Genomic DNA, 21,956 nt, shown 5'->3' on the forward strand with positions numbered 1-21,956 from the left:
AGAAATCAGATCAGATTCTATGTAATACCACACGTAGTAAGGTACACACGAACAGGAATAGGGCAATCATGACGTCATTTCCTTTGACGGGCTCGTTATCGCCATGACCTGCATTGCTACCTTTCTTATCGGACAGCGTTATACCGGGGGGCTGCTGTAAACAAAGTACCGTACACCCATGCTTTTCTGGGATCCAGGACAGAGGGGTACACACATGACGTATTCTACACACAGAATCATTCTGTTATGTCTTGTAACAGTTGTAACGATTAACGTGTCCATACAAGGTGAGAGCTAGTGTTAATGCCCGTGTGGACTCTTTCGGTCGAGGTCCACCGGTCGAGGTTTTCTCGGATCATTTGTGTGTGAGTGGGTCTCTTTCTGTTTTGATATGGCTGTTCCTATTCTCCATAAATTATTATTTTATTATATAAGTTTCTGTCTTAAGAATGGTGTACAGGGTGGGTGATTGTCATGTTTCTGAGTGATGAGTTGAACACCGGGTGGCTGGTTGCTAAGTTTCTGTCTGAAGAGTGGTGTACAGGGTGGGTGATTGACATGTTTCTGAGTGATGAGTTGAACACCGGGTGGTTTGTTGCTAGGTTTCTGTCTGAAGAGTGGTGTACAGGGTGTGTGATTGACATGTTTCTGAGTGATGAGTTGAACACCGGGTGGCTGGTTGCTAAGTTTCTGTCTGAAGAGTGGTGTACAGGGTGGGTGATTGCCATGTTTCTGAGTGATGAGTTGAACACCGGGCGGTGGCTGGTTGCTAGGTTTCTGTCTGAAGAGTGGTGTACAGGGTGGGTGATTGACATGTTTCTGAGTGATGAGTTGAACACCGGGTGGCTGGCTGCTAAGTTTCTGTCTGAAGAGTGGTGTACAGGGTGGGTGATTGCCATGTTTCTGAGTGATGAGTTGAACACCGGGTGGCTGGTTGCTAAGTTTCTGTCTGAAGAGCGGTGTACAGGGTTGGTGGATGCAATGTGATTGAGTTGCCATGTTTCTGAGTGATGAGTTGAACACCGGGTGGCTGGTTGCTAGGTTTCTGTCTGAAGAGCGGTGTACAGGGTTGGTGGATGCAATGTTACTGATTGAGTTGAACACCGGGTGGCTGGTTGCTAGGTTTCTGCCTGAGGAGTGGTGTACAGGGTTGGTGATTGCCATGTTTCTGAGTGATGAGTTGAACACCTGGTGGCTGGTTGCTAGGTTTCTGTCTGAAGAGCGGTGTACAGGGTGGGTGATTGACATGCTTCTGAGTGATGAGTTGAACACCGGGTGGCTGGCTGCTTAGTTTCTGTCTGAAGAGTGGTGTACAGGGTGTGTGATTGACATGTTTCTGAGTGATGAGTTGAACACCGGGTGGCTGGCTGCTAAATTTCTGTCTGAAGAGTGGTGTACAGGGTGGGTGATTGTCATGTTTCTGAGTGATGAGTTGAACACCGGGCGGTTTGTTGCTAGGTTTCTGTCTGAAGAGTGGTGTACAGGGTGGGTGATTGCCATGTTTCTGAGGGATGAGTTGAACACCTGGTGGCTGGTTGCTAGGTTTCTGTCTGACGAGCGGTGTACAGGGTTGGTGGTTGCCATGTTACTGATTGAGTTGAACACCGGGTGGCTGGTTGCTAGGTTTCTGCCTGAAGAGTGGTGTACAGGGTTGGTGATTGCCATGTTACTGATTGAGTTGAACACCGGGTGGCTGGCTGCTAGGTTTCTGCCTGAGGAGTGGTCTACAGGATGGGTGATTGCCATGTTTACTGAGTGATGAGTTGAACACCGGGTGGCTGGCTGCGAAGTTTCTGTCTAAAAAGTGGTGTACAGGATGGGTGATTGCCATGTTTCTGAGTGACGAGCGGAATCGAACACCGGGTGCCTAGTTACTTGTTTGTACATTCAGGTTTGTTAGTTATATATGCAGCATAACTGCAACTTGTCTGACACAAACATATTTATACATATAAATATTAAATAATCTACACGCCATGCCTGTATACACGTAGTATATACATACTCTTGTTCTAGGTTGTCCAAGCGGCCACTATGGGCTGAACTGTTCCGGTGTGTGTGGTCACTGCGCCGGTGGATCTGCCTGCAACACGGTGACAGGGAAATGTCCAGACGGTCTGTGTGACGGGTTGTGGGCAGGCTACCGTTGCCATGGTAACTATCCTTGCTTCAAGGATGTATAACTACACGACGATATCCCACAGTGTCTGCGATAACGCCGTAAAGATGCATACCGAAAACAACGCTGAGCAATGATACACCGTGGAAACACGTGCTCAATAAATGTAGGGCATCTGTTCAACTAGCCCCTTGTTGCCATGGTATTCGCCGGGCTACTGTTGGCCATGTTAGAACATTGTGATCTTGGGTTCGAATCCTAGAGTCGTCGTGATTTTGTTTTTAGGGTTCTCAACGCCATTCATTTTCTTGTGGATCTGTGACCTGTTTCACTTCGGACATTGTTCCGACATCCATCTCAGAGCATTGATAAATCTTAAATAAATTATCCAGTCAAATAATTCAAAGCTAGTTGCAACCAGACAGGAAGATGGCAGGGGGTAATTGGCGGATGTTGTCTGTACAGATTGTCGGAAAGGTACCTACCCCCGGGACGGACGGTGTGAGCCCTGTCTGACGTGTGATGACGACGACTGTGACATCAGAGGGCGGTGCCAGCGGGGATGTCGTGCTGGATACAGGGGAAATATGTGTAATGAAAGTGAGTTAATATGGCTTCACTCAAAGAATTTGGTCATTGCCACAATAGTGTTATAGGGATTGTCCGTAGTAGTAGTAGTAGTAGTAGTAGTAGTAGTAGTAGTAGTAGTAGTAGTAGTAGTAGTAGTAGTAGTAGTAGTAGTAGTAGTAGTAGTAGTAGTAGCAGCAACAGCAGCAACAACAGCGGCAGCAGTAGCAGCAGTAGTAGTAGGGATTGAAAATATACGTTCGTTTATTTCATAGTCATCAGGATTATTCAAACTGGACCAAACACTCCAGTGATTAAGGAAAACCAAGTTCTATGGATAGTCAACTCCTTTATTGCAATGAGTGCGGCGTTTCGGTGTAGGTACTAACACCGTTATCAAGCAAGTGATAAGTTTGTTGATGGACTGAATTGCCACGTCTCCATGTAGACGGCAGATAACTTCTTTGAGAGGCATTTTAGAAGTTTTATAGATAAAGGAAAACCAAGTTCTATGGATAGTCAACTTCTTTATTGCAATGAGTGCGGCGTTCATCTATACAACTTCTAAAATGCCTGTCGAAGAAACTCCAGTGATTGCTTCCATGAACTTCGAGCTACCCCTATAATGTATAACGAAGCGACGCTATATAGGAAGGTTCGACCAGTGAGTGGGTCAACGCGAAATACATTTCGTGCTTAGCAACTGTTATCTGACACATATAAAACGCGTCAAGTTTAATCTGATTTAACCAGTATGGTATGACATTCCGTGATTATCAGAATTGTCGTGATTCTATATAATATGACACTTAGTCAAGTAAACACTAACAAGGGGATAAGGGGGGTTGATGACATCATTTCCTTTTGAGGACTCGTTATCGCTATGCCCTAGATGACCACCTTTCTTACAAATGTCCTAGACATGTCAATCCTGTCCAACTTTCTCGGCATGTCAATCCTGTAAAATGTACAAATGATCCATCTTGTACAAATGTTCTAGTCAAGTCAGTCTTGTATTTATGTTGCTGGCAAGTCAATTACATACTTAGCTTGAACTAAACAGAGGTTTGTTCTATTCTTGTCTGTAAAATAGAGGTTTATCCTGTTCTTGTCTATAAAATAGAGGTTTATCCTGTTCTTGTCTATAAAGTAGAGGTTTATCCTGTTCTTGTCTATAAATTAAATGTTTATCCTATTCTTGTCCATAAAATAGAGGTTTATCCTGTTCTTGTCTATAAAATAGAGGATTGTCCTGTTCTTGTCTACAAACAGAGGTTTATCCTGTTCTTGTCTATAAAATAGAGGTTTATCCTGTTCTTGTCTATAAACAGAGGTTTATCCTGTTCTTGTCTATAAAATAGAGGTTTATCCTGTTCTTGTCGATAAAATAGAGGTTCATCCTGTTCTTGTCTATAAAATAGAGGTTTATTTTCTTCTTGTCTATAAACAGAGGTTTATCCTGTTCTTGTGTATAAAATAGAGGTTTATCCTCTTCTTGTCTACAAACAGAGGTTTATCCTGTTCTTGTCTATGAAATAAAGGTTTATCCTGTTCTTGTCTATAAAATATAGGTTTATTCTGTTCTTGTCTATAAAATATAGGTTTATCCTGTTCTTGTCTATGAAATAGAGGTTTATCCTGCACTTTTCTAGCATGTGCCAATAACACATACGGCGCCAACTGCTGGTTCCAATGCGGTGCGTGTCACAACAACGTGGACTGTGATGTCCACACAGGGAGCTGCGCTGGTGGATGTGAGTCAGGGTTTACTGGACAGCTGTGTCAAAGTAAGTCGTATATGACGTATATTACTGTTTCATCTGACGAATATACATTTTTAATGTTACCTAATGTTTAAGGGGCGACGGGGTGGCCCAGTAGTAAAAGCGTACGCTCGTCACGCCAAAGCTGGGTTCAATTTTCCTCATGGGTACAATGTGTGAAGCCCATTTCTGTTGTCCCCCGCCCGGATATTGCTGGAATGTTGCTAAAAGCGGCATAAAACCAAGTAACTCACTCACCTGATGTTTACTTTCAAACAGAAAATCCTGGTCATACAGACACCAGTTATAAACATACAACTTTTAAGCAGTGTTTTCGATGTACATGTGTTCACAGACTGCACGGCGGGTCTGTATGGTGAGGGATGTAACATGACATGCGGACGCTGTTCCAATACAAACGTGTGTGAGAAAGACACCGGCAGGTGCCCGTCTGGTTGCCAGCAGAACTTTGACGGCGATACGTGTACAGGTAACGATGATTCCATACAGTAGAGAACGATGTAAAGCGATATATAAATTCACCTTAGAAACCGGAAGTGCAGGAGTAACGACTTCCTGCGCTACGATGGCTTGCTGGAGCGGGGCCCAGAACTTAAATTTATGTATACTACTAGTATATCCGTAGTTTAGTATACTACTAGTTTTAGACGCAACTTGTTTAGATTAGTTTCTTTGGTTATTTTATTTTAATGTCACGTAAAGGGCATCTGATTGAGGACGGGCTCCACATACTTTCTACAGATTTCGTTTGTATTGAAATGAAGAAATTAAATCTCTGTACCGCAATGATTGCGTTCGTTTCCATAGTTTCCGCTAAAATGCTGAGTGGCTTGAGTGACCCTAAAAGGTATCCTTGGTCTGTATTTATAATCATGCTTTGTGTACACACATTATTGCTCAAACTTTGAAGACAAATATTAGTCAATATCATAAAATTGTTATTGATTTGCAGTTGTAGCAGTGCTTTTATTAATATTGCCCCCAAACTAAGCTCAATCACAATTCATTTCATCATGTATCACAAACATCATTATATGTTAAATGTTCATTTGTTCTATGTAGTCCGTGTTTGCCGTTGAATGCCGCCTCTCTTAATTATCACCTTTTCATCTGTTTCCTGGAGCCTTGTCAACAAGGATTTCACTTTACTTCTGTTCTATTTTTTGATTCAGTACCCATCCTCTGGGCCTTTCCTATTCCATTTATAAGCCACATCAAAGTCGTCCTTTGATATGTTACCTGTCTTCCACCTCACTCCATTTGCTGTTGCTGAGGTGGAAACATCTTTTCTTTCTTCAGATACGTCAGCAATAGCCCCATACTCATAATGAACTCATCAAATCATCACCATTGTTTTTGTCTTGTACCCAGCGGCCCAGAGTCGATATCCCCAAGCGACCACAGCTACACAGTTATGAATAAATAGATATTTTACTTTTGAGTCATGTACTTTCTTCTTTGAGTGGTATTGAGTCATGTACTTGTCTGGCAGACTGCGTGGTTGGCCGTTACGGTCCCATGTGTACGAAGGTGTGTGGGCACTGTCTGTACGGGGAGAACTGTGACCGGACATCGGGCACCTGCACACGTGGCTGCCAGGACGGCTGGAAGGGAAGGATGTGTCTAGGTGAGGCGGAACAATCATTGTAATACCGAAGATAGCGCTAACCAGCAGTATAGGATTGTGAAAGCTATTTGGCGTTGTTATGTTAAACAGACTGTAAGAGTTTTTGGTTCATATGACGTTTTTTTCCCCAACCAGTTTTATCGTAACCCTTTTGTTGTAAATGGGTATGTCACTGACAACTGCAAAATACTTCCTTTTAATCCGATCTTGATAGTATCGTTAACGTATACACTTTTTTATTTTATTTTATTTTATCAAGTTTTCCCGTCGAGATGTTTCAGTGAGACAATGCAGCCGAAGGTTCCATTTTGTATTCACCATTTCAGCTTGTAGGCAAGGTTACTACGGGCAAACGTGTTTCGCGTGTGGGCATTGCTTGGGCAATGTGACATGTAACATGACATCCGGTTTGTGTCCTGGGAACTGTGACCCAGGATGGACATCGAATTACTGTAACCAAGGTAACAAATACCCGTCAATTTTCTATAAATTTGATATTCTTTGGGATTAGTCTGGGGATTTTGTAGGTGGACTGGAGAATGTTTCAGTTAGTTTCTGCAAAATCAGGTATATTCTAAGAGACTAATTATCCAAACTGTTCAAATGGTACTACATCAGCTGCAGTATACGATCTATTTCCCTGGAAGGACGATTAGTTATTTAGTTTGTCACTTTAATGTTTGTTATATTATTTAGCCGTCATTAAGGATTGGAATGCCTAAAGATGATCCAGATATTATCGCACAAGCCTGTTCCTTGTTGTGGTATGTTGGCGAGAAGATACAACACATCGGCCCCCGTGTTGTTAAGATTCATAGCAGATTATAAATATGTTTCAGGGTGTCCTAATGGATATTACGGAGACAACTGCACATTAGAGTGTGGCAACTGTGCCGACAGCGTCATGTGCAACAATATTGATGGTTCCTGTCCCGCCTCCGGCTGTGCCCCGGGATACAAGGGCACATTGTGCACTACAGGTAACATCAAAATTGTATAGACAGTTCCGGTCCTCTCAGTTACACTATGTCAACTACATGTAACATCAGTGTTGTATAGACAGTTCCGGTCCTCTCAATGACACACTGTGCACTACAGGTAACAGCAGAGTTGTATAGACAGTTCCGCTCCTCTCAATGACACACTGTGCACTACAGGTAACATCAGAGTTGTATAGACAGTTCCGCTCCTCTCAATGACACACTGTGCACTACAGGTAACATCAGTGTTGTATAGACAGTTCCGGTCCTCTCAACGACACACTGTGCACTACATGTAACATCAGAGTTGTATACACAGTTCCGGTCCTCTCAGTTACACTATGTGCACTACAGGTAACATCAGTGTTGTATAGACAGCTCCGGTCCTGTCAATGACACACTGTGCACTACAGGTAACATCAGAGTTGTATACACAGTTCCGGTTCTCTCAGTTACACTATGTGCACTACAGGTAACATCAGAGTTGTATAGACAGTTCCGCTCCTCTCAACGACACACTGTGCACTACATGTAACATAAGAGTTGTATAGACAGTTCCGCTCCTCTCAATGACACACTGTGCACTACATGTAACATCAGAGTTGTATAGACAGTTCCGTCCCTCCTCTCCTCTCAATGACACACTGTGCACTATTACAGGTAACATCAGAGTTGTATAGACAGTTCCGCTCCTCTCAGTTACACTATGTGCACTACATGTAACATCAGAGTTGTATACACAGTTCCGGTCCTCTCAGTTACACTATGTTCACTACAGGTAACATCAGAGTTGTATAGACAGTTCCGTTCTCTCAATGACACACTGTGCACTACAGGTAACATCAGAGTTGTATAGACAGTTCCGCTCCTCTCAGTTACACTATGTGCACTACATGTAACATCAGAGTTGTATACACAGTTCCGGTCCTCTCAGTTACACTATGTTCACTACAGGTAACATCAGAGTTGTATAGACAGTTCCGTTCTCTCAATGACACACTGTGCACTACAGGTAACATCAGAGTTGTATAGACAGTTCCGCTCCTCTCAATGACACACTGTGCACTACAGGTAACATCAGAGTTGTATAGACAGTTCCGGTCCTGTCAATGACACACTGTGCACTACAGGTAACATCAGTGTTGTATAGACAGTTCCGGTCCTCTCAACGACACACTGTGCACTACATGTAACATCAGTGTTGTATACACAGTTCCGGTCCTCTCAGTTACACTATGTGCACTACAGGTAACATCAGTGTTGTATAGACAGCTCCGGTCCTGTCAATGACACACTGTGCACCACAGGTAACATCAGAGTTGTATAGACAGTTCCGGTCCTCTCAATGACACACTGTGCACTACAGGTAACATCAGAGTTGTATAGACAGTTTCCGGACAGTTCCTCTCAATGACACACTGTGCACTACAGGTAACATCAGAGTTGTATAGACAGTTCCGGTCCTCTCAATGACACACTGTGCACTACAGGTAACATCAGTGTTGTATAGACAGTTCCGGTCCTCTCAACGACACACTGTGCACTACAGGTAACATCAGAGTTGTATAGACAGTTCCGGTCCTGTCAATGACACACTGTGCACTACAGGTAACATCAGAGTTGTATAGACAGTTCCGCTCCTCTCAATGACACACTGTGCACTACAGGTAACATCAGTGTTGTATACACAGTTCCGGTCCTCTCAACGACACACTGTGCACTACAGGTAACATCAGAGTTGTATAGACAGTTCCGGTCCTGTCAATGACACACTGTGCACTACAGGTAACATCAGAGTTATATAGACAGTTCGGCTCCTCTCAATGACACACTGTGCACTACAGGTAACAGCAGAGTTGTATAGACAGTTCCGCTCCTCTCAATGACACACTGTGCACTACAGGTAACATCAGAGTTGTATAGACAGTTCCGGTCCTCTCAATGACACACTGTGCACTACAGGTAACATCAGAGTTGTATAGACAGTTCCGGTCCTCTCAGTTACACTATGTGCACTACAGGTAACATCAGTGTTGTATAGACAGTTCCGGTCCTGTCAATGACACACTGTGCACTACAGGTAACATCAGTGTTGTATAGACAGTTCCGCTCCTCTCAACGACACACTGTGCACTACAGGTAACATCAGAGTTGTATACACAGTTCCGGTCCTCTCAGTTACACTATGTGCACTACAGGTAACATCAGTGTTGTATAGACAGTTCCGCTCCTCTCAATGACACACTGTGCACTACAGGTAACATCAGAGTTGTATAGACAGTTCCGCTCCTCTCAATGACACACTGTGCACTACAGGTAACATCAGTGTTGTATAGACAGTTCCGCTCCTCTCAATGACACACTGTGCACTACAGGTAACATCAGTGTTGTATAGACAGTTCCGCTCCTCTCAATGACACACTGTGCACTACAGGTAACATCAGAGTTATATAGACAGTTCCGGTCCTCTCAATGACAAAAAATGTGCACTATATATAGGTAACATCAAAATTGTACACACAGTTCCGCTCCTCTCAATGACACGTCTAGGGAGGTAAAGACGTTGACAGAGTGATGTGGGTGTTGGCAGGGAAGGGAGGATCACCATATTTCATATTTTTGGACATGATATTTCAGGATAGTGTAATGTGCGTGTTCTATCTAAGTGTGTGATAATATATCATCAGATTCATACAATAGCCATTTAGTCGTCATACACTCACGTGCAAAAGAAACGTCCCCAAAATACAAATTATTATAATTTTCGTCTAAATGGCCATATACGTGGATTATGGTAGAGAGTGCATCTCCCAAACACACATTAACGTTTTATGTGAAGGAAAAACACGTGTTGCATGTCCTAAGCGCTACAAATTACTTTGAGCGCCTAAACTTCCCGCACGTGCAGAAAAGTACCCGCATGCAATCTGTATATAAAACACGTGTTGAACTGTTCTCTGTCATCACTTACCCCCGTTTGACCAACAAAATATGCCTCGATTATCAACAGAGCAAAGAGAACGAGCAACTGGTATGCTGGAGGTGGGAGCCACGCACTCTCATGTTGCAAGAATATATCTCTCTCTCTCACTCACACACACACACACACGCACGCACGCACGCATGCACGCACGCACGCACGCACGCACGCACACACACACACCTATTTCAGGTGCTTCATCTGAGGAACAGATTCCTAACTGTGACGTCATCAGCGGCGCAAAGTCTTGGGCATTTGGTCAGCAGATGGACAGTAAGCAGACGTCTTCATGCACATGGTATCCGTGCCTACCGACCTTTCAAGGGCACGGCGTTTACGGTTGAACATTGACGTCGTAGATTGGCAAGGGCCAGGAATGTTCGTCAGTGGCAGCAACGAAATTGGTGTCGAGTTCATTTCGCAGATGAAAGCAGGTTCCAAATGAAGAGACCTGATGGTTGGGTACGAGTCTACAGGCGAGTGGTGAACGGACTGCGCGGTGTTGCGTACAGGAAGTGGAGCCCTATGGAGGTGCGAGTGTGATGGTTTGGGGGTCATTTGTGGCAACCAGAAGGCAGAACTGGTTATCATTGAACGAAATTTGAATGCAATTCGATATCTTGACCTCGGTTCGCGGCCTGTTGTACTGCCTTTTCTTCAAAGGAATCCACGAACTTTGTTCCAACAGGACAATGCTCCTCCCACAAAGATGTTGGCACAAGGAACTTTTTACCGCCAACAATATTGGGGTCTTGACTTGGCCAGCAAAATCTCCAGCCATATCTCCTATAGAGCACCTGTTGGACCGTCTCGGACGTCGCATCCAAAAGCGTTTACCGCCTCCGTTGTCAAGGAATGCGTTGATTCAGGCCCTGCGGGAAGAATGGCGACAGGTACCAGATCACGTGATCAGATGACTGAGGTTACTAGAGACTTTCCTGCCCTTTGGAACATTTTATGCTGTGATGTACCTGTTGGCATGTGCTTGAAAACCGGACAATCAACCGTCGTTTGTAAACGTAGCCTACAAACATGTTGAATCAAGCCTGATCTCTATGTTAACCTACCGAAATGTAAAATATATTTATTGTTTATTGATATGAAACCTTAAACATACTTATTGTGTTTGTCATTGCTGTTTGAGAGACGATAAAATAAATGGGGACGTTTCTTTTGCACGTGAGTGTAGGTGAAGTGTATCTACTCATGAGGAAATATCACATTACGGCTTGTTTCAGAATGTCCAACCGGCTTCTATGGCACCAATTGTGAGTTCCCGTGTGGGATGTGTCTCAACAACGCTGTTTGTAACAAGACGTCTGGTCTGTGTCCTGACGGTCAGTGCCAGGACGGATACCAACCACCAAGGTGCCATGGAGGTGGGTCAGTTTCCAAAAGCTTGATAGCTGTTACAGGCATTGGAAGACTAACTATACACTGTTGCCTAAAGTATTGCATTCAGCGTCGCCGTCTTGGTGAGTGACGTCGGTTTAGCGTTGTCTTCTCGCGCCGTGTTCCACGCGACATATACACCTGTCATATTGAATTTGTAGTTTGGGCACGTAATGAGACGAAATTGTCGTCTGCTCGCGCATTTCCGATGTTTTGTGTCTGACGAGATTATTTCAGGAACGACAAAAATTTAGTGAAATTGACAGGTTGTTGGGGATTCCTAGGACCATTCATCACAGTGTTTTTGAAAAATTCCGTGTGTCTGGAAGTGTGCAAAGTGGCCTCGAAAAGGACGGTGTTTATCTTTGTCAAACAGGGACAATACCTCGCCTTTTCAATGCTGAAAAATTATTGTAAGTAAACTTTAACGGACATTACCACCAAAATTAAAGAGAATATGAACCATCCTATGTCTCGGACGACTATGCAGTGAACTTTTCAAAATGTAGGGTTTTACAGGAATTGTTAAAAATACGGTCGTGCAAGAAACAGATCGTAAGAAACGAGTGGTGTGGTGTAAGGGAAGGATTAGGGCTGTGGAAGATAACTCATTTTTGAATTTTACGACCATATTGTAATATGCAGAACCGACCCTGCGTATAATTGGAGAAAGTCACCAGATTAAAACGCCTTAGATAATATTTGGTAGAAAATGAAAAAAAGCGATCCAAACCCGACATTAGGGCAAAAGAGGACTTGTTTGAAACGATCAGAGACTTAGTGGTCAACTTGACCGTGTGATATATTCAGGCACTATAAACCGGATCCTGTGCGAGCAGCGGTGAAAATGAAGGGTCATCTGACCAATAAAGTAAAGCAAATTACCGTCCTTGTTGACGTCGCAGTTTAACCCGTTATGTAAAATGACGTCCTCAACTGGAAGTGACGACCACTTTTGGCACGGGTCTGTAGAACGAACTTGAGTTATGGTTAAATATGTTATTCACCATTGCTTAGTGTTGGACATAGCAGCGAATAGTTTGCGTTCGCGGATCTCAGGAACAAGTCGACTCAAAATATAATTACGTAATTGGTCTATTTTCGTGACACATTTTCGGGATAAAGCGGTTTTACACTTCACCTGATGAATAGAAACTGAGATGAGAGAGAGAGAGAGAGAGAGAGAGAGAGATAGAGAGAGAGAGAGAGAGAGAGAGAGAGAGAGAGAGAGTATCACCGCCTAAAGACAAGGTGGTGAGCAGAAGATATAGACAGCCACAGACAGAAAATACGACATAACCACACGTGGTCGACAAAGACACATTTGGAATTAGACGACAGGTAAAGTAGGCGACGACACCCATGGACAGACAAACCTGGAAGCAGACGGCATAGTGACTGACCTTACGACATAGTGACTGACAGACCATAGTGACAGAAAAGACGACATGACCACACGACGACAGAGGGACTGACCAGACGATAGAGTGACAGACCAGACGAGAGAGTGACAGACCAGACGACAGAGTGACAGACCAGACGACATAGTGACTGACCAGACGACAGAGTGACTGACCAGACGACAGAGTGACAGACCAGACGACAGAGTGACAGACCAGACGACAGAGTGACTGACCAGACGACAGAGTGACAGACCAGACGACAGAGTGACAGACCAGACGACATAGTGACAGACCAGACGACAGAGTGACTGACCAGACGACATAGTGACTGACCAGACGACATAGTGACAGACCAGACGACAGAGTGACAGACCAGACGACAGAGTGACTGACCAGACGACATAGTGACTGACCAGACGACAGAGTGACCGACCAGACGACAGAGAGACTGACCAGACGACAGAGTGACTGACCAGACGACAGAGTGACTGGACAAATGACTGGGATATACGCACCAGTGGTGAACATCTAACACTTCAGCGTCGTTTCAGGGTGTCCGTTTGGGACTAATGGTATCCACTGTAGGCACCCGTGTGACCAGTGTCTGGACCAGCATTGCGACATTGAAACTGGGCGCTGTAACAACAGCAACTGCGCTCCTGGATGGACAGGGGATTTATGCATGACAGGTAACCATCATGTTCATTATTTAAAAAAAAAGTATGAAACCAAAGTCAGTATTTTGATTCAACTAAAGCATGATTTTCATTTTATCCCACGCACATCACCGTAAAGGATATAGTGGTGTTTTGTCAACACAAACGCAATGTTTGTGACTTAGTTACAATCAAAACACTTTTTAAATTAATTACGTTTCTTTGTCGAAAAATCATCCCATGGTCGAGATGTATACTTTTTTTTGTAAATGTGTTGTTCCTCTGAAACATTTTATCCATACCAAAGAGGGTCTAGACATCATGCGTGAAAGTGGCCATAGATGGGGGAAAAAACAGAAATAATTGTTTGATGGGATTTCATACATTGTTATTGAAATTGAAAATTTGCACTGTTTCGACGCCTGTACAGTTTAAGTTGAATTACATTTTAAGTGAATACTTTCTTCAGGTTTTCGGCAGTTGTAAAATCTCAGACATTGCAAAAATGGGATAGCTTGTCTGCAACAAAATATTCTCCGCCAATCTCTGGAAATGTTTTTGTTTTTGTTCCAGCAACCAGTCCCAGTCAGTCCACAATACAACCATGGGGGATAGCACTGGCGGTGCTACTCCCCCTGTTGACCGTCGTTGGTGTCGGTGTTGCGCTTTGGTGGAAGTGGTGAGTTGTAGCGTTGTCCCTCCCTAATGGGGTGGCCGGGACAGAACAGGTCAACAACATCTCACTAAAAGGGGAAATTGTCGAGCTATTGCCAGGATGTTCTGAGTTGTGTTGAAGTATCTTTGAGTTACTGATTGTTTTGAAATGTGTTTGTGCTGAAATGGGATGTGCTGAAGTTTGGCTTGAAGTGAGTTTGTATTTTGAAACTATTTGGCTTGAAGTGAGTTTGTATTATGAAACTATTTGGCTTGAAGTGAGTTTGTATTATGAAACTATTTGGCTTGAACTGGGTTTGTATTGAGGTATACTGAGTTTGTGATGAACAGAATTTACAGGCGGACTAAAAGGGCAGGAAACTATATATGATACGTTTATCTTCGTCATCTTTGACAACGATCCATCTTAAGGTAGTCTTGATAGTAAAGTGGAATGTAGACGAAGAGAAAATCCTGTTTCATGACACATCGATTGCCCTTGTATTACTTTCATGCTGCCATAATGTTCCTGTCCCTCACAGCCGGCGAGGACAAAAGGGCCATTCAGACCAAGAGATGGCGAACGTCAGAAGGCCCCCACTACACAACATTCGCTGATGTCACACAGTTCGTCACGGAGGGACAGCCAACGTTATGTGCCAAAGGGAGAACACCAGAGACGTGTGTGATGATGTGATGATACCAACTAGACGACAAACAATACCGTGGCCACGTATGCCATGCCGCAAACAGTACCTGTCACATGACATACGTTAGTTGCAATCATGACACATTAGCACGTAGGATTGTGTGATATTGATTCTAACTGGTTACATACAATATTCGTTAAGGACAGCACAAAACTTTGCTCATTACGTCGTTGACAAAAATAGATTGTAATTACTGCATGAAATGGGTACAATACAGATCATATCACTGATTTAATTTGAAGGACAACCAGTGAAACACAAACACAAGAGTCTCAAACTCCCGTTGCTGAAACAAAATTGTAATGCATGCTAACACATTCACGCGTGTCTGCGACCTTTGCTCAGTACATACGACTAACTGCATGATTTGCTCAATCGACTCACAAAGATACGGGACATGTTCTTGAAATTTGATCTGACCGCTATAATTTACCTGGTGCTTGGTAGTATCGAACATTGATATCTAGATATTCCAGGACTCAGACTATTCTCAAGGCACATGCCCCACTCGGTACCTGCCTGCACCATGACGTCCCGTTTGTCAGAAGGGTACACGCGTTAACATGACGTAAGATGAGCCGCATGGTAATGTTACGTTCTTCACGTACAATTCCTGGGATTGTGTGTAATGTCTGACCATTCCTTGGTGTAGTGCCGTTCTTTACTTGCAGCTGTCCAGTTGTAACAACCCTTGGAACGTACTCGGTTATGTTAATAATGAAGCATACGATTTTATGGATAGCAACATCTTGTTTATTGCATAGAGCGACGTTTCGGTGTGAATTCTGAAACCGATATCAGGTTTGCTTGCTTTATGAACGTCGTATTATCATAAAGCCATATGCTTCATTATTGACTCACCAACTTCTAGAATGCCGATCAAACAATGGTTATATGTTAGGTTGCGCTCTACTGGCACTGGTGGCACTGTATTTGAGCTTGAAGGAAATGTTCAGTTCAGAGAATTGGTTTCCTTAAATTCATCGAGTTGAAGAAATGTAAGTCTGACATGTTTACTCGTACTGTTCATGATGTAGAATATAATCATGTTGTTCACTCCAGGGAATTTGTATTAAAATACGATCACTTTGAGGGAATATCTAAGTAATTGAACTTTTCAGTTATATATGAAATTACTCGAGTAGACCAGATATCTTATCTCTGACCGGACACGTTGCATGGCCATATTCAATAGTATTTAATGAATTACTTAATATGTGTATTATCACAATGGGTTTCTCATTTCGTCATATCTCGTAATTAAATGTCTTGAATTTACTATTACACCGTGCACATAAACCATTCGCATTTTGTATATTTCAGTGTTTTGCATTGATCATGTTTTGTCAATATTCTTAAATTCAATATGTGATACATGTTCGGACGTGTTTTTTATGTGTGTTCCTAGTTGCTTCCTAAGTTCTGTATTGTGTATAAAACATGTATTGTATGCCATTATTTCTTTCATGATTTTACGAATGACAGTCGAAGTGGTATTTGTCTTAGTATTGTGTTGGGATTCACCTACAATTACAGTTTTGCTGTTTGCGTGAGAATGTCATCGAACAGAACAGTTGCTGAAATAGCTACGATGGAATGATTGGTTAAACAACTAACCCTGCTGAATTAATGATCATTTACCTTTTCCCCAATGTAGCATTCAGTAAGTCAAACCAAGCTGAGAGAAGTAAATGACACGGAAGTAGAATATTCACCCAGCTAAGACTTTAAATAACAGAAGCGTCAAAACTTCATAATCATCAAGAGCATCTGGTATTGGCAGTGTCCGTCATGCAACCATATCGTGAACTTATGATTTTGAACCATGTTCAAATCGTGCTTATACCAGGTTTTGTGAAATAGTTAGAGTATCCCGTCAACAAACGCACGCTCTGGCAAGTCATCCTAATCATCAGGGTGTTGTTGTATCTGATGTCACATTGTCAAATGTCCCGCCGTGTGTCTACCAACAGACTTTTCGAGAGCTTCAGCGAAAAGTGAAAGTAGAGCACAGCATCTCTATCCCTCTGGTCATGTAGTGCCTTCGCTGTGTATTTTTATCAGATAGGTAGAGATTAAAGTATGAACCAGACCAGGTGGCCCAACAGTTCAGGTGGGTACTCAGTTAAAGAGAAATGGTTAGCAGACACTTACTTAATAATATCATCCATACACCTAAAATTCCTTTTATATTATTCTTGGCAATGATCCCGTGATGTCATTTTGCCAACCTAAGTACTAGATATTCCAGGTATAGGTAAACAATTTGTGTGTGTCGGGTATGTCTATTCCTTTCCGATACAATGAGATGGTATTATTCTGGTGTTTTAACCTAATCCTAAACACAGCCATAGCTATGTGCTCTGATTATCCCAGTAGGTCTTGTCAGTAAGCGAGTGAGCGGGACAACATTAACATGCTGATAATGGGACGGTATGTTCCTGCTGGGGTCTTGGAACATTTCCAAATATTTAATGGGAAACCTATCGCCAAGTTAGAGACTGATAACTGAATCCGTTACAAGACGTCCATTGGGGAATTTGACAGTGTGAGAAACTTCAACCATGGAGAAAACTAAGAAACGATCTGAGGTGAGGTACCTGCACAAAAAGAGCCTTCCTGAATTGACAGTTTCAAGGAAGGTCGATTAAAGTCTCTGGACCTTTATTTCTGTCCAACGTATTGATTCTGCTCATTATTCATGGTGGAAAGTGGCAGAAGTCTGTGATTAACAGACCCAAGTTACTAACAAACCCAACTTGTAGATGATCAGTTCAGGGCTTCCCAGGTCAAAGGGTACAGTGTCGATTGGACTGAAACCAGGCTCTACAAAAAGCGAACTTAAACGGCGAGTCCAACTGCTGCCAACTTCGGTAGTGCCAACACTAGCGTGTTTCCTGTTGCGGAGAGTGTTATGAGAAGAGCCCAGACTCACCTTTCACTCCTTGGCAGGCGTGGTCGTCATTTTGAAGATTTGGCCACAGGGGTTCGAATCACTGTTTGGACAATAATTTTAAAAATACAAATCTAGACTTTAGCAATCATATATTGTTTTCATACGTTATGATTAATATATATTTCAAATCAATTTTCAAGGAGGCGGGAAACTCAATTTTCAGATTTCACGCAATAATCGTACAGGTGGAAATTGACCAATGAGCGCCGTTTTCTGTTTCCGAGTCATTCAGAGATTTACGGAAACTGTCGATATTTACCGAAGAGAGGACAAACGTTTGTTCAAAGCAGAAGGTAGTGCTAATGCGATGGTCTGTGGTCAAATATGAAATGCAGTGAGACAAATTGAATGCGATGAGCAGGAAGGTAAAAGAATGACCTACAAACTCAGCACAATTTTTTGGGTGAAAAAAGTAAGGTTTAAAATGGTCGGGCTGTCCGGTTTTCGATCAGGTTTTTAGCATCGGAAGTGTCACCCTTCGTGTAATTTATATAATAGTGTAGCGGTAGAATTTCCTTAAATCTTTATATCTTCACCGATTTCGTTCAAATTTGGAATATATGTTAGCCATAACATATTAAAATAATATATAATTATATTTAAACAATCTAGATTATTTTTTAAAAATTATTGTCCACACAGTGATTCGAACCCTGTGGATATGGCTGTGGATCGCGTATGGTGTGGTATCAGTATTTATTTTTTTTTTTTTTTTTTGTATTTGTTCCCATGGTTACAAAGTCAATAACAAGGGTATATGGTAGCAACAAGCACAGAAAAGGTGAAGATACATTGCTGTAGAGATATAATAATAATTAGTTGCTGAATATTGGGATGAGCAAATTCCATTTAAGATTGAATTTCTCGATTTCATTGTTTCTATTTGAAATAATTTTTCTACAGAAAATATCTCTTTTAATACCTTTTTATAATTACTGAATTTTGGAATTGATTTTTTATATTACATAAATTGATATGTTTTTGGGCAGAGATAATGATTTGATTTAGTAATACATCATTATGCAATGTACCAAACCAAATCAAATATTTTGTGATGTTTATTTTTCGTGGTAAATAGTTATTAATCCAGAGTTCTAGATCATTCCAGAATTTCATGCTTTCACAGCATTCCCAATAAACATGACAAATGCTCTCAGAAACATCATTGCAAAAACTACACAAATCATTGTCAATCAGGTTCATTCTCGATCATTCTTTTAGTATAAATAACTCTTTGCAAAAATCTGTATTGAAAATCAAGAAGTTTAACGTCTTTCAATCCATGTCTATAAAAGTTAAACAAATTCTACCAATCAAACTCACAATCATGGAATATAATTTCCCATTTAGTACAAATTTCAAGTTTATCATTTTTAGAAATCAGCTTGTCATAAACTATTCTTGAACCTTTGGAGAGCTTTAACATATTTCTTTGGTAAACATTGATGTATAAATTGTAGGAAGGAATGATTCTTGCCCTTTTTAATAACATTTTTCCAAATATCAGGTAAGATGTGAAGTAGATAGTTATAGTCTAATAGTGTCCCTCTTATTTTGTATTTTATCTTTATCTTATCAAATGGCATAAATCCATGTTCATCACATAAATCCTTTACTGTCAATAAGCCCTTATCCGCCCAGTGAATAATAACATGGCAAGGGTTTTTATAATTATGATTGAGCCATAATGGTTCTGCAAGAATGTAATCAATATTGTCAGAATCAGCATTGAACTTTTTGCAATAATTGTTCCATGCTTTTAAAACATCTTTCCAATAAGTGTTTTCAATGTTGAGTATTTTGTCAATATTTGCTCCATACTTGAAGATATCATTATAAGGTATATTACAAGGATTATTGTCGGATGATTTTTTACAGTAGAGCCTAAGAGTGGATAATTTTAGAGCTTCAATAAATATTTTTATATCTACCATACCCAGTCCCCCTTCAGTCTTTAATCTTTTCATTGTGGTTCTTCTTATTTTATCATTTTTATCATTCCAAATAAATTTGAAAAATATCTTTTAGAGGGATTTAATAAAGTCGTCTGGAGGATTGGGCAATTAACTGAAAATATGTACTAATTTTGAAAGGGCTAATGTTTTTATGACAGCAATTTTTCCTATCAATGTCAAATGTCTTTTTCTCCATACTGCTAATAATCTTTTTATTTCTTCCAGTCTTTTTCTTGTATTAATCACCCATAGATCAGCAAGGTTTGGGGTAAATTTGATTCCCAGAACATCAAACTCTCCATTATACCATTCAATTTTCAAACTTTTACATAATATTTCTGTGGTATCAGTATTACTGAGCGTGTTGAGACAAACGCAGTGACATCCTTTTCTGACCCATTTGCAAGGCGTATGGGTCAACGTTTTATCTTCCAGGTTTACAACGACCGTGATCACTGTGCACGAAACGTCAGTGCTCACAAACCACATCCATAGAATGCAATGGCCAGCTATGTGCCAAGACCTTTGTTCTACTGCAAATGTCTAAGACATGATAGGGAGACTTGTGCGTAATAGGCCGCCGACCCAACTGACGCAAGAGGAGGGGACACTTTCACGTATCTCGACATTGGGAGACTAACAGGGGGTATATGAGTGAATGGATGTTTGGCAAATCGTGACGGTAATGGGCAACCCAGAAAGTCCAACTCGAACATTCTCTTTCCTCTCTGGAGAATCGCATGTAGTGTCATTCTTCCTTACCGGTATGTGTTAGAAATACATTTGTACATTTATTATTTTCAGACAACTATTACTGGGAACTAATATCTTATACGTTATCTAGCATCCAAAACACGAAACAAATATGACTTCAGCTAGATGCATATATTCGCATGCATCCATCGACTTGTCAAAAGCTTTGGTACGTAAAACTAACAAAGCAATAATGAATATAATTTGTCCTAATGGGCCAGATTAAGGTAAATAAGCATCAATTAACCCTTTGTTTGTTATAGCTGTGTTCGTTCCCGATGGAAGTGTTTCCAATCTCAGCAAACACCTGAGGCATAGCGGATAATGGGGATATATATACACTCCCTAGAACGTTGACAGAAATAATTGTAACTTAAGGCAGTATACAATGCTTCCATCAAGCGTAAAATACCGTAATAGATCACATTCCCCAAAGGCCGGAACTTACTGTGCTGTTTTGTGCTAGGTAATTCAATCCAGCCTACGTATCAACATTCCTATTCTAGACCCTGACAAACAACACCCACCATATGCCAACAAAGACAGACAACTGCATGACGGTTTGAATGATTAACAGCACGTGCTCCACAATGGACTAATGGAGAAGTAAATACTAGCTCTTACATGAATACTAGCTGTTTATTGGACTGCCAGTCATTCTGGACTAGTTGTTCTGATAAGAACGTTGCTTCGTAAGGAAACTTGCTGGATATGTACATTTGCGCCAGGAGCTGATGAAGATTGGAAGTGAATCCGATGAAGGTAATTTGTACAAGGACCAGGAGTACGGAGGCATTAGAATAGTCACATCTGGCGTACAGTGACTAACATACTCACTAAAACGATATCATCAGGAGTACGGAGGCAATAGAATAGTCACATCTGGCGTACAGTGACTAACATACTCACTAAAACGATATCATCTGGAGTACGGAGGCATTAGAATAGTCACATCTGGCGTACAGTGACTAACATACTCACTATAACGATATCATCTGGAGTACGGAGGCAATAGAATAGTCACATCTGGCGTACAGTGACTAACATACTCACTATAACGATATCATCTGGAGTACGGTGGCAATAGAATAGTCACATCTGGCGTACAGTGACTAACATACTCACTATATCGATATCATCTGGAGTACGGAGGCAATAGAATAGTCACATCTGGCGTACAGTGACTAACATACTCACTAAAACGATATCATCTGTAGTACGGAGGCATTAGAATAGTCACATCTGGCGTACAGTGACTAACATACTCACTAAAACGATATCATCTGGAGTACGGTGGCAATAGAATAGTCACATCTGGCGTACAGTGACTATTATACTCACTATAACGATACCATCTGGAGTACGGAGGCATTAGAATAGTCACATCTGGCGTACAGTGACTAACATACTCACTATAACG

At 41.7% G+C, this 21,956-nt stretch overlaps 1 protein-coding gene across 3 annotated transcripts in view; it reads left to right on the forward strand.

The window, feature by feature from the left end:
• Positions 1–16,322, forward strand: part of LOC124252956 (multiple epidermal growth factor-like domains protein 10) — a 29,294-nt gene extending 12,972 nt beyond the window's left edge. For 2 of the 3 annotated variants that reach the window (XM_046686656.1, XM_046686658.1), the window contains 11 exons: positions 2,017–2,154; positions 2,585–2,719; positions 4,339–4,473; positions 4,805–4,939; positions 5,963–6,097; positions 6,424–6,558; positions 6,937–7,077; positions 11,296–11,436; positions 13,404–13,541; positions 14,082–14,187; positions 14,705–16,322. In XM_046686656.1, the coding sequence (XP_046542612.1) occupies positions 2,017–2,154; positions 2,585–2,719; positions 4,339–4,473; positions 4,805–4,939; positions 5,963–6,097; positions 6,424–6,558; positions 6,937–7,077; positions 11,296–11,436; positions 13,404–13,541; positions 14,082–14,187; positions 14,705–14,780 (1,415 nt within the window). In that variant the 3' untranslated portion in view covers positions 14,781–16,322. The remainder of the gene's footprint in view (positions 1–2,016; positions 2,155–2,584; positions 2,720–4,338; positions 4,474–4,804; positions 4,940–5,962; positions 6,098–6,423; positions 6,559–6,936; positions 7,078–11,295; positions 11,437–13,403; positions 13,542–14,081; positions 14,188–14,704) is intronic. The other variant, XM_046686657.1, reaches the window with a different exon arrangement.
• Positions 16,323–21,956: the final 5,634 nt, after the last annotated feature.

This window comes from Haliotis rubra, unplaced genomic scaffold, assembly GCF_003918875.1.
Source record: "Haliotis rubra isolate DU_JTF1 unplaced genomic scaffold, ASM391887v1 Scf53, whole genome shotgun sequence".
Lineage (NCBI taxonomy): Eukaryota > Metazoa > Mollusca > Gastropoda > Lepetellida > Haliotidae > Haliotis > Haliotis rubra.